The sequence below is a fragment of the Acyrthosiphon pisum genome, chromosome A1 (genome assembly GCF_005508785.2).
Source record: "Acyrthosiphon pisum isolate AL4f chromosome A1, pea_aphid_22Mar2018_4r6ur, whole genome shotgun sequence".
In the NCBI taxonomy this organism is placed as follows: Eukaryota; Metazoa; Arthropoda; class Insecta; order Hemiptera; family Aphididae; genus Acyrthosiphon; species Acyrthosiphon pisum.
In genome coordinates, this window is record NC_042494.1 from 108,358,327 (window position 1) to 108,372,109 (window position 13,783).

At 29.5% G+C, this 13,783-nt stretch overlaps 1 protein-coding gene across 1 annotated transcript in view; it reads left to right on the top strand.

Annotated features, from left to right (window-relative positions):
- The window catches only part of LOC100160151 (dipeptidase 1), a 143,604-nt gene extending 130,978 nt beyond the window's left edge, over positions 1 to 12,626 (top strand). The window contains exons 5-12 of the mRNA XM_029487999.1: positions 220 to 352; positions 424 to 574; positions 4,691 to 4,757; positions 6,997 to 7,173; positions 7,269 to 7,353; positions 8,054 to 8,129; positions 12,241 to 12,379; positions 12,469 to 12,626. Coding sequence (XP_029343859.1) covers positions 220 to 352; positions 424 to 574; positions 4,691 to 4,757; positions 6,997 to 7,173; positions 7,269 to 7,353; positions 8,054 to 8,129; positions 12,241 to 12,379; positions 12,469 to 12,579 — 939 coding nt within the window. The 3' untranslated portion in view covers positions 12,580 to 12,626. The remainder of the gene's footprint in view (positions 1 to 219; positions 353 to 423; positions 575 to 4,690; positions 4,758 to 6,996; positions 7,174 to 7,268; positions 7,354 to 8,053; positions 8,130 to 12,240; positions 12,380 to 12,468) is intronic.
- The last annotated feature ends 1,157 nt before the right edge of the window (positions 12,627 to 13,783 follow it).

Consider the following 13,783-nt stretch of genomic DNA (forward strand, 5'->3'; position numbering starts at 1 on the left):
TATGACGTAGAAATATGAAAATTGTTATTTCTATCAGAAAAAAATAACTTAACTGCCATTAAAAATCTAAAATGATAATCTTTAATTTATTATCTGTAATAATGTACCTATAATAAACTGCCATAACGCCTTAAAGGTAGTTATTAGTGTTTATCAATGATTAAGTACCTACATGAAATTATGCTTTTTTAATGTCTTATGTACGTACGTTGTTGACAGTTTTGGTCAGCCTATGTACCTTGTGGCAGAAAGCACCTGGATGCTGTCCAAACTACAATGGAACAAATCGACGTCATTAGGAGGTTGGCCGAAACCTATTCCAGTGATTTACAGCTTGTAACATCGGTAAAAGGTATGACATAAATCATAAATATATTATAATATATCTTTTTCAAATTGCATTTACTTAAATCGCTTTTTCAGGAATACGAGAGGCACACAAAATCAGAAAAATTGCTAGTCTAATTGGCGTCGAGGGTGGTCATTCGCTGGGAAATTCACTAGCAGTGCTCAGGATTTTCCACAGCCTTGGCGCCCGATATTTAACCCTAACGCATACTTGTGATACATTATGGTAAGAACATAAAAAAATTAATATCTATTTTTATGCCAATCGAAATACGTACAAAATATTAAGTTATTTCAAACACACGATATTTTATACAATTTTGACAAACACTAAATATAAGAAGTTGTAAATTTAATGATTTACTAAATAGTCATATTTATAAACCATTAAATTTCAGATCAGCTAATTATAAGTAACAATGTAACATATTATATTCTTCGTCATAAACTATGTCAATATATAATTAATTCTTAATGGAGTGAACAGGTAAAACGTAGATACATTCTAACAATTATGCCTTATTTTTCATCCTTGGTAATACCACTATAAACTTTAGATTTTTAAAAGACTCCCAGTATTTATAATTATAAAATCTAGCTTATGCAAATTAGTCTTATAAAACTGTTGATGTATAAATATTGAATATTGAACGAATAGTTGTTTTTATTATTATGCATTTAAAGCTTAGTTAAAGGGAGGGATTAATACACTACAAAATGTCAGGGTGACCATTGTAACTTCATTCCTCTTACAAACAATGTTTAAATAGAAATACTTATAAATACGAACAACTACAGATTCAAAAATTTAGTTCTTTAATTGATATTAATTATGGTATCTAATAATTTGGAAAACAAAAAGTTGATAGTAGTTTCACTAGCAAATATAAGTGTAATTATAAATTAAATTAATAAAGAAAAATGTATTAATGGTAGGTAGATCTGTATTTATATTCTATTTATATTTACAATTTTCCAATTGGTAAATTAAAAAAAAAAAAATTAAAAAAAAAACAGTTAATTAATTTCAATATATTGAGTGATTTATATTATAATCTTTATATTATTATATTATACATTATATTATTTATACATACGCTTTACTGTCAATATTATTATCTTCCCGTATACCTACGTATGCAATATTAATCTTCCATACATAACGCACAATACCAAAATATTTGAAATATCATATGTCATTTTACAATACAGCTGGTATAGACGTATTTAGTAGGTAATAGCTGGTACCTTGCACGCCGTGCCCCACATACCTACACATGCGTGAAACGGAATCTGATTAAACCACCAAGTCCTCTTAATATTATTAAGTCAATAAGTTATATTTGTGGAATCCACTTAATGTATCAAACAACTTTCATAATTAACTTTATATCAAATTTCGTTAATTTAAATAAAGCTAACTATAACAACTGTACGTGTTCAGCTCCTATTATGACTTTGTGTGTTCTATATTAGTTGCTTCAAGTATAAGCTAATTGTATTATAGTGTGTGTATATATATTATTATATTGATGTATGCAAATAACGAAACTCGCGAACAACAATAATAATATTATACCGTTTCGTTCATATATGCGTTCTTTTGTTCCCTATAGTTAATGGATGTAGTAAGTGATATTATTTCACCGAAACGTCGATGCAATCTTTGGACTTTTTATTTCTGTTTCGTAACAAAATACTCGGGGCATGCGTTTTTACTGAATGTTCGGAGGAAAAAAAATAGAGATTGTGATACAATCTATAAATCTAAGAGTAGAAGATAAATACAAGATAAATCACCTAGCCACTTTGAGAGTGTTTAGAAATAATAATACTTTTTTTTTCTTAATTCGGCCCATTGGTTTCTTATCAATCCGCACACGCACACGAGAGCTGAACGTCTTGAAAGGGGTGCGGAGGTGACGACCAGGGTGGCGAGAGTTTGCGCAGGAGAGACGGAGAGAAGAAAAAAGGTCCGAATTGATTGAATTTCGTCACACACACGGTCGTTAAGTGTTCTGCAGCAAAGCACATTCGAGTGGTTTCAATGGTCTAATCGAATACGCGCGCGGGTCGTGTCCTACATAAACTTTATTGACTCTGACCATGAGAGTAATATATTATTATGTTATGTGTAAGGTATTGTCGCCGCGCGCCGCACGATGGTTGTACTCGGTATATATATAGACGAAATTGAAAACAAATGCGCTGGTTATAATAATAATATGAGCTATTCTACTCTGCGGCCGTTTAGGGTTTAATCGACAACGAACGTTCGTCGTTCGGTTTTTATTTACGATGTTATAACGGTCAGTAATAAAGGATAACGCACCCTCGTACTTTCTTGGCCACCACCGAAAGTTAGATTAGCCAGACCTTTGAAATATAATATACTACGCGAGCTTTTGCAGTATTTCCAAAAACGTTTCGTTTGGCGTTGGCATAAGCGTATTGTTGCCTATTGACATTAGACAATATTATTCTATAAAAAAATATGTTATATAACATGTTTACGACTATTGTGGCGTCTACATTTCATTTGTCGTACATTTTTTCTTTTTAAACTGCTTCTTTGTAGTCGTTTTACGGCCACGGTGTAGGGACTAAGGATATAGTCAAATCGTATCCCGGTCCAAAAACATGTAAGATATTTTTTGAGTTACCATGGTTTCAAATCTGATTTTCTGTAGGTACCCCCAGTAGCATTTAAATTAGTAACTATATTATGTTTGAAGGATTATAATATGCAGTTAAAATCAATATACACGATAATAAGCCGTATTTCATAAAAAAATATTATTTATGACCACACATATTATGATTTATGTATATAGCCATATAGGTAATTTAGGTATTATAAATTATTATATTTTAGGTGCATAGGTACTTGCCTAAAAAAACGTTATTTTCATCTTCTTCCATTTTTTGAGGATCTACCTAACCTACTCTATATATTAAATATTATTATACATACAAGATTATGCTTTATTTTTTATTAATATACTGAATTTTGTCCATCGCATTTCACATTGGAGTTCATTAATTTATGTTCTGAGCTATTTAAATACGTTTATACAGCGTATGAATATTGCTAAAGTTAGATTTTACATACTAATACTTGGAGTACGGTTGTTCAGTCGGCTTTAGTAGATATATAATATAATATATACATTAATATAATATTTAGTCAATGAGTGGGTTTTGTTTAATAACAACAGTACGGATTTTCGAGTGCAAGTTTTTGTGGTCCGATTTCAATGGTTGTGTTATCCTTCTGTCTCAAGAAGGGCTATATTGGGTTGTTTTTACATGTATTTGTGCTTAATTATAGTTCTACATAATATGTTGTAATGTTGCATCGTTACATACAAAGTGACTCGAGTAACCACTGGTTGCGCCAGGATTCGAGTTTTCATCATAATTTACAATCAATAACTGATTTAATTAGGAAGTATATACGTATAGTTATTACATCCTGAAGTCCATGTCAAACGAAAAAGTGCTTCAATCATAATAGCATCATGTATAATATCATATTATTATGTAAATAGTATATTTTATTATAAGGTTTCACATTGTGTAATTATTATATTGTATCCGATGCGTCTGAATAAAGAGTGCCGACAAAGGTAAATGTAAAGTTTTAAATTTTTTTTATTTATCTCGTTTTATACAAAAAAGTTTCCCGCATAATTTCTTAATGCCAATGCAGATGTGATATTAAATAAGCACCGCTCAAACATGACAATAACACATATATAAACAAATAACAAATGCATTAAAGGACTCTGTTTACTTAAAAATGTACATTCATTATTATGTAGGAGGTTACAATTGGAAACGGGCGTGCCGTGAATCAGCTCTCGGTAGTCGGTTTGCAACTCTTATTCTTCGAATCGAACTGTAAACCGACCTATACCTATACCACCACTTACACATACTACCTATATACAACCGAGAATCGACAGGGGGATAAGTTATACTCAGTTGGTGACGAGACGCCGTTTATTTAGTTGCGGGTTGCTCCACCAAACAATATATTATGAACTATCCCTCCCCGTTTGTATTGTGTACAGTACATACCACAACTGACCCATTGATATAACATAAAGATTGCCGATTGGAATGGTTGTCACTTTGTCAATACGTTTGACAGTTTTTGGGATAGACACATTTCGTATCTCAATAATTCTGACAATTTTTTAAGATAATACTTTTTTTAGAATGTTTTACAAAAAAAATTTATGTTAGGTAGTTTGTGGAAATATTCCATAATAACTATACTGTTGTAACCTCACCATAGATTACCGTATAATGTATATTAATTTATTATTTTTAATAGGGCTGGCTGTTGTTCCGGCTTAGACTCGTCAGAGAATGAACATCAAGGGTTATCTCCATTTGGTTTGGTAAGTATACGCACAATGCATAATAGATGATATAAATAATTATATATTTATTTATTTATTTATTTATTATTGATTTAACGGGCTTGAGCCTTTTGAATATAAGGTATAATTCAGTTTACAAATTACAAGAACGGAAACTTATATATTTTGATTACAATAAACAAAAATGATTACAAAAAAAAAAAAACAATACAAAGTGCAAGTACAGAAATGTAACTAATTACTTAAATGGAAAATATTAATAACTTTTAAACATCGTTAATACATCTTAATATTAATAAAACATTGGACTCAAATTTATTACGACTAGAATCAAAAAAATCTATTGATGGGGATATTTTATTAGCTAATGACAGAGCGCGAGGGAAAAACGAATCGGCGCCATAACATATTATTGTATTAACAACAATTTCGATATTATACTTATATTAATCATTGAACGTGATTAATACCTATTAAACATTATAAAATAAATTATTTATTTTATACTATCATAACGTTTGTTTTAAACTTTTAAAGCCAAAGTAATATTGGTGTATGCTAGTTATACTTACTTGACCCTATGCATAAATTACTGTTCGTCTGTTCAGTGGAATTAATATAATATGGGTAATACAGGTACGGGCCTACCATAAAAAACTCATATTTCAATATTTGTACACGTTTATATATTTTAATATATCGTCAAGGACAGCATACTGCATACATATAGGCTCGAAAATCTCATTATACAAGTAAAACAAATTTTCATTACCTACTCGGTAAATGTTTACTTATAACATTAACCATAATAATTATTATAATCAATTATTACTTATTATTATTATTATTCATGTTCGTTAAATTAAATAATTTAATACTCAATTTAAATAATTATTTCAGTTAATTCACTATATTATTATATCGTTTAATGAATAAAAACATTTAAAAGTGCCTTTTTTGAAAAGAAAAAACCCAGCTAATATGCTAAATACCACTTAACGCGTTCCTACCTATATTTCTAATCAAAACCGATCATACTATATTGTGCCATCGCCATTTATTTACGCTAGTATTAGTAGAGTACGCAATCTCATATTTATTTCACGTATTGAAATACTGCAATGCACCATGTACCTAGTTGGTGTGCTAACATGTCAATATAAACACGCGCCAAATGGAATGTATATGCCATTTAGTTTTTCATTTCGGAACTTAAATTATACGATTAAAATCAAAGGGTTTTTCCTTTTATAATTGAAATAAATAACGATTGAGATAGTGAGGGGTAATACGATTGCCTGAAAAGTTATTTTGTACCCACGCATATTCAAAAACTTGAAAAGAGTACTTATAACACACATTTCATAGTAATAACTTAAAGGAAGGTATTATTATTGTACCTCTTGTGTTTATTTTGAAACCATCTATAATACCGTTTCGAACATAATATGCGTATAGCCATATAGGTATTAGGTAGGTACGTCATGCTGCTGTCATTATATAGTTTCCTCAAAATTCAACGTTTGAATCGACATCTTTCAACAGAAAATAACAACGTAAAAATTCACAAAACTAATTACACGTTTTTAACGAATGGCATAGATATTGCAATACGCTAAAGAGTGTCCAATACATATATGAGTAAACGATAGCTGTGAAAAGGGTTGACAGTAATTGAAGATAATGAACGGAACACTAGTAATGGTCGTACATGTTTTAACTATAAATACATAAATACTGTTTTCATTTTCATACGATATTAAATCTACAATACCTATCCTAATTGATTTAACAACATAAATATGATATTTTATTCAATGTGCTTTGCTATTGATAACTTACTTTAAAAAATAAGTTAATTATATTATTAGTGTGTTTTCTATTTTGTGTTTTCTATTTTGTATTTTTTTTTTTTTGGGGGGGGGGGGGGATAGTACAAAAAGTACAAACATTTGCTAAGCGCAGTGTAAAACATAGGGAAACTACAGCTATGCGGGGCCTTGAATATACGATACCCCTTTTCCCCCCTGGACCAGTCACCGGTGTGGGATTATCTGTTAACAATTATTGCTCAATACATCATAAATCACAATGAAATTTTCGAAAAATGCTAGTTTTTTATTTAGATAAACGAAATATAACCAAGTATTAATTATTAAAATAATGATAGTATTATACTATACCTACTTCCTAGGTATTCTTATGATTCGTGCAACCTATACATTTATTTATTGTTACTATTATTTTTATTTTGTAGCTAGTTCTCAGAGAATTAAATAGACTTGGAATGATGGTTGATCTTAGTCACACGTCCGTCAAAACAATGGAAGACGCACTTAACTATACTTTAGCACCTGTAATCTTCTCACATTCGTGTGCATATTCATTATGCACTTCATTGAGAAATGTTCCTGATCACGTGCTCAAACTAGTGGTAAGCTTGCACACATATTTATATATATTTTAATTCGAGTGAATACCTACATATTATTATTATTTATCACGTTGTTAATGCTATTTTAATTTTAGGCCTTAAACGACGGTATAGTTATGGTGAGCTTCTATTCCTATTTTATAAGCTGTAATTCTACATCAACTTTGGATCAAGTTATTGGTATGTACTTAATAGCATAATATGCTATATGCGTACCCAGTGGTTGATTTGGAAATAAAAAAGAAGGGGGACTCTGCTGATGTTGGATAAACGAGCGTTTCACACAAAATTAATCGTCACATTGTCGTGCAAAGCCCTCCACACCTCCTTCTTCACCCATCAACTTATCACACCAAAACAATATCAAATTTATTTGACAAATACATATAGAAAGAAAAAGACTTACTATAGGGGGGGGGTAATTTTTCGATAGTTATTTAATGCCACGGAAAAAACCACCGACAAATTACAAAAAAACCGCTAAAAATGGGATTTTAATTTCTCACGTTTTGTTCATCAGCTATCACAATAGAAACGAATAAAAATAAAAATAACGATTTTAGTTATTTTGTTGTAATTTATAATATTAATTCAACTTACAGGCTATAATAAAATATAATAACAATATAAAATATTGTGTACCTATTAAGTAAATTTGGCATCAGGAAATCACGATTTACAAATTCACTGGCTTATGTTGGATTCCCAGCGTTCCATTTCAAATAAATAGAAAGAGTACGCTAAAAAAAAAATTAAAAAGAATGGGAGACTCCGTCCCCCTGCGTCCCCCCCCCCAAATCAACTATTGTGCGTACCTATTGACTATTTCTAATTTTTAGTGTGTTAAAATAAAATGATATTCTTTTCATGCTCATTTCAGCTCACATTAACCACATTAAAAACGTAGCTGGGGAGGACCATGTCGGTCTAGGTGCTGGTTACGACGGAATTAACCAGTAAGAATAATACTATTTGAAATAATTTTGATATTTAAGTATAAAATGATAATATTCAACTGTAATTTTATACAATGTTATTATTTTATAAGCAATTTATTCAAATCTCTAACTTGATGTAGGTAGCCAATGTGTAGGCAATATCTCATGTCTAAAACAAATGTCATCATTAGGTATTGTCTAACTCAGGGGTCTCTAATCTTTTTTTACGGCAGGCCAAATTTGAGATACGCTTTAGCATCGCGGGCCTACATTTTTCGAGAAATAGTTAGGTTATGAAATTGAGGAATAGATAAGATTTATTTCGAAAAATATATGTTTATTTATATAATTATTTTATTTTATTTATTTTATTTTTGTATTTTAAAATTCAAAATTTGTTTTATTATGATACGAGTAAGTTACTTAATGAGACGTTTGGAACAGCTTGTTTTTTTAAATGTCTTGATAGTTTGCATCAGACTTTGTGGTTCCAATTAATAGCATCCACTGTAAATGTTCGTCACTGTTAGTTCTGCACTTGGATTTGACGTATTTAATTTTTTAAAACGTCTGCTCACATAAGTATGTGAAGCTAAATATCGACATCATTTCACGCGCATGTTTTTTTGAGATTTGGAAATGATTCCTCTGGCAACATGGCGTAAAATTGTTGGAGACTAGTTTCCTTTAAATAGTCTTTGAAACTGTTGTTTGATATGAGCTCGATATTTGATATGAACTTAAAGCTGAAGTTATGTTGGCAATGTTGGTTTGGACGAGTTTTTCTATTATTAGTCAGTGTTAACTGTTAGTATATACTATATATGTATGACTATTATAAGTTGTTATGAATAGTTCCAAAAGAAAAATAAATTAAAAACAATGAAAACTAATATATTATTTTCAAAATATTAAATAGCTTGGCGGGCCGGATCCGGCTTGTGGGCCGTAGGTTGGAGACCCCTGGCCTAACCTATAACATTTGTTTTTATTTACATAATATAATCGGTTTATACTTTATTTCATTGTATAATTTTTTTTAATAAAACCTACTTAACAATTCAATAAAAGTATAAAGCATAATACATTGAATTTCTTAGTAATTATGTTTATTCCTTAAATTATGTAAATTTAATAGTGGTAACAATGTCGAAAGCAATCTCCAAAATAATCTATACTGGTGTTTAGTGTCCTACCAATTAGCTATTCTTGAATACATTAATTCTGCAGTACCTAAATTTGTTTTAAATTCATGAGAACATTTTTATCGTCTATACTACTTTTCTGGTGGTATCTATGGGTATCAATATTTGAAAATATTTAAACGTTTGAAAATAAATATTCAACCGTATATTGTAGGTAATCAATATTGCTAAATCTAAATCTCCATAAGCTATACGCCAATTTAAATAATTATTAGCTTCCAGTTCGTGTACGTGAAATTATTGTTATGTCCAATAAACGCGCGTGTGTTATGTATGAAATGCGTACCTATTCGTAATTTCGTATACCATCATTAATGAAGGTACTGAATTATGAATATTATCAGACTATCCGTTACCTACCCATCATGATATTATATACTGTTGTTGTTATATAATTATACTAAATAAAAAATTGCACGGTCTATGTTTAAACTGTAATGTGCGATATAGGTACCTTTCAATTATATTAATGTTATGGAATCACAACACAATATTTGGTTCATTCAATCGCGATTCGTGATGTATAATACGTGTAATAAATGCAGCAACTACGGTCTGCGGGTAATGGATTGTCAGACTTAAGTCTGTTTAGCCGATTTACAATAATAATTCCAGTTTAGCAACTAAAACAATAAAATTTAACATATTAGGTATACTATAGGCATTAGACAACAATATCAATGTATTAAATTGTAGATATTATTAAATATTAGGTAGATACCTAATTATAGTTGTTGTATATTATGTGCTAATATTCATCACTGATGTTCGGAAAATGTAATATAGGTAGGTACCTACCTCTAATTTGCAATATTACAACACGATACTTTAGTGTGATATACTGTAATATACCAAACATTTATAGATGACTGTAGTAGCAGAATTAAGATTTTCGAGCCCATGGGAAAGTGAGTGACTGATCAATATTCTCTCATAATATACTCTCAAATCAACACAGTAATGAGCTTTTAAAAATATTGTGTGAAACCATTTTTTGGTGGGACATTGTCCAGTACCGTAACTAGAGAGTCAAAGACCCAGGTGCAAACAAATGCATATTGGTCTCTCTTTCTTGAGATACATAAGTCGGACTGACTTCACACCATGAGAATTTTTACCCCTTTAGATAGGATAGTAGTTGTGGATATATTGAATTTATTTACAATAAAATATAAAAATAAAAATTTGTATGTAACACACTAACACCAGAAATAGAAAGGTGGGTAAGTGGTTGTCGCTCTGCTGTACAGTAGGTTACAAGTGGGTCACTGTAAGGGATCGTGTTAAATTTGAATTCAATGATATAATATCATTGTATAAGAAAAACGATTCTGAGTGAAAACGGTCAGTCAGCCTACTATGATGATATTAAGGTGACTAAAGTAATTTATATATAACCTATTTAGTATTTACTTGGAACCTTGTTTTAAATTTTTATTCCTTAGCTATAAAAGTTGAACTTTTTATACATTTTTAACTACAAAATAATTATAACATTTTAAATTTGATAAATGTTGTCAAAATTCGAACTTTAAATGCTTATAAAAAAAATTGTGCCCTTGTTTTTTTAATATTTTTCAACTGATATTGTAACAATAAATCAGGAGCCTCGCATTAAATTTTCCCGCTTTTTTTCCCAACAAATAAAATTGTATTGATATTTATAGAAAAAAAAAATAAAAAGAATTAAAAACTGACAATGTCCGTAAACAGCTGAAAAAAAGTCAAATTATTTTGAAAATTTTATCGTGTACAGAAAATATTAATATATTACATTTATATAATTCATTCAGTGAAATTTTCAAGTATCTACAGAAATTCGTTTTTTAATTACAATAAAATAAGAAAATCGTTATATGAGAAATCGAGTGAATATCAAATGTTGTAAAAATATGAATTTCAAACGCTCTTAAAAATTTAATTTGACTTTCTTGAGACATTCTTTTTTTTTTAAAAAAGCTATATCTATAGACAAACTTATGATGAATCTTGTATTACATTTTCAAATCTTAGATTTAAAAACAAATTTTTTTATGAATTTCTAACTCAAAATAATTTGCAAATTTTCGTCACTTTTACGTATTTTGTAAATATTTGAACTTTAAATGCTTATCAAAAAAAAATTGTGGCTATGGATTTTTAATTTTTTTCATCTGCCTTTAAAACAATATACTAAGAGCCTTCTATAAAATTTGCAAGCTTTTTTAACCAACTAATAAAATTTTATTGATATTTAAAAAAAACTAGAAACCGTAAATGTCTGTAAACAGCTCAAAATAAGTCAAAATATTTGGAAACTGTTATGGTGTATAGAAATTGCTAATATTAACATTTTGTGAAAATGTAATGTACTTACGGTCATTTGTTTTAGAGTTTCACCAAAAACCAAAAAAAATACACAGTTTTCCTTAATTTTTCTTTATGGTTTTTCACGTCGCTTTTGAAAACTACTGGGAAATTTTTACTTTTGACCCCCAAAAGTACCAACTAGACGGACCAGGCTTTTACATTTTGTTATATGAAATTAAATACAAGATAATAACAAAACTATTATGAATCAAATAAAAAAAAAAAAAATTAACGTATGTCCGCTAAGGGCCCTTCGCCCCTGCGGACCCCAGTGCCGTCCACCGCCTGCACCTATGATTTTTAAGGCATTGACATTGTCTCATTCACTTGTCGTCTAATCATCGTCGATATAATTGTAGCATGAAATCAATGATATTAAATTTAGTTTTATCTAAACATTTTTTTTTATCATCAATATACCTACGTAAATATGCATAGTAATTAAATAAAAAACCAAACCAAACATTATGTTCATCTTAAAAATATATTTTTTATACTTTTTTGTCACAATTTAAAAACTACATTTTAATAACAGAGTTTTGTATAGTAATATAATATGATCAAAATGATTTCAGCACTACGAAAGGACTTGAAGACGTATCGCACTATCCTCAGCTATTAACATCATTAATGAGTAACCATTCGTGGACTGAGGATCAAATAAAGAAGCTTGCAGGCAACAATTTACTGAGAGTCTTTTCTAAAGTAGAGAAGGTAAAAATAATAAAATTAAAATACAAGCTAGTCGTGACAATAAAATTATAAATAATAAAAACCTACATAACAGATTAACTTATTTTCAGGTCAGAGACGAGTGGAAAGAAGATGGAATGAAACCAGTTGAGGACATTTTGGTGCCATTGAACAAAGAACCTTTGTTACCCAATTGCACAGACGGATACAACATGACTTGATGTTTTTAAATATATTTATTTTAGCAGTAGTACCTACGGTAAAAACTGAACATTTTCCGTCGGATAAACGGAATCCAGAGCGCAGTGGTGTCTAGAGCCCCCAATTATAATATTACAGTTGGGAATTGTTTAGTTTCATTTGTACGCATTTCTACATTGACACTAAAAATTAATAACAACATAGTTACTCCCAAACTTACATTTTTGTCAAACATGTGGAACCATATAAATCAAAACGGATTTCACAATTGTAATAAAATGTATCTCGGTAGGTAGTAAATTAATGAAACGTATACGTATTGTCCCGTATTTTGTATGAAATATTATATGACTAATGTTGTAGGTGTCCAGAGACAATTTTTAAAACCAGCTGTTAATTTTGAAAGTTCGTGGAAACGTCTACCAATTTGTCATCTTATCTCCTATGTATACGTGTTCCTAAGTTAAAAGTTTATAAAAGGTTAGAAAAAAATGTCATTACAACTTACAAAGCCCGTGCACACGCTATAGACTCATTATTACATTGCCACAATGCCACATACTATGTTGAATAACAATTATTAATTTATCGACTTATTCAACGCTCTGTAGACCAAACAACTTAGTTGAATTAATTGTAAAATATTTTATTTAGACTCAATAATATAAATTGATGTTATTGAGGCAATCATTAAATTTAGTGTTACACCATGTCAGTATCATTGTTGAAATTAATTTTTTATTTATATAATTATATGCATATATTATATATTATTATGTTAATTACAATTAAGTTGTTTTAAAAAGTGTTCATTAGAGTTTAAAGTAAGTTAAACAATATTAATAATAATAACTTAGATCATATTTTGAGTTTAATATTATTATATTAGGTATTAAATTAAAATAAATGAATACAATTTTAAACAAATTGTTTTTTTTTTAATCCACCTGTCTATAATATAAAATATAATATAATTACATAAAAATGAATGTTTATATGTCCGTCTGTGTGTTCTTTGTGCATTCCTAAATGGACCGATTTTGTGAAATTGTTTGTGTGTGTTTGAGTGGTTCCCAGGATCATTTAGATTCACAATTTGACCAGGAAGCGCTCAAGCGGAGGTTTTGTGATTTACGGTGGAAACATTTGTTTATTTTTTTAACGCCTCAATTACTGCTCTTCACACTCGCATCAAATACGTTTTTCAGAATCAATACCCAGTCG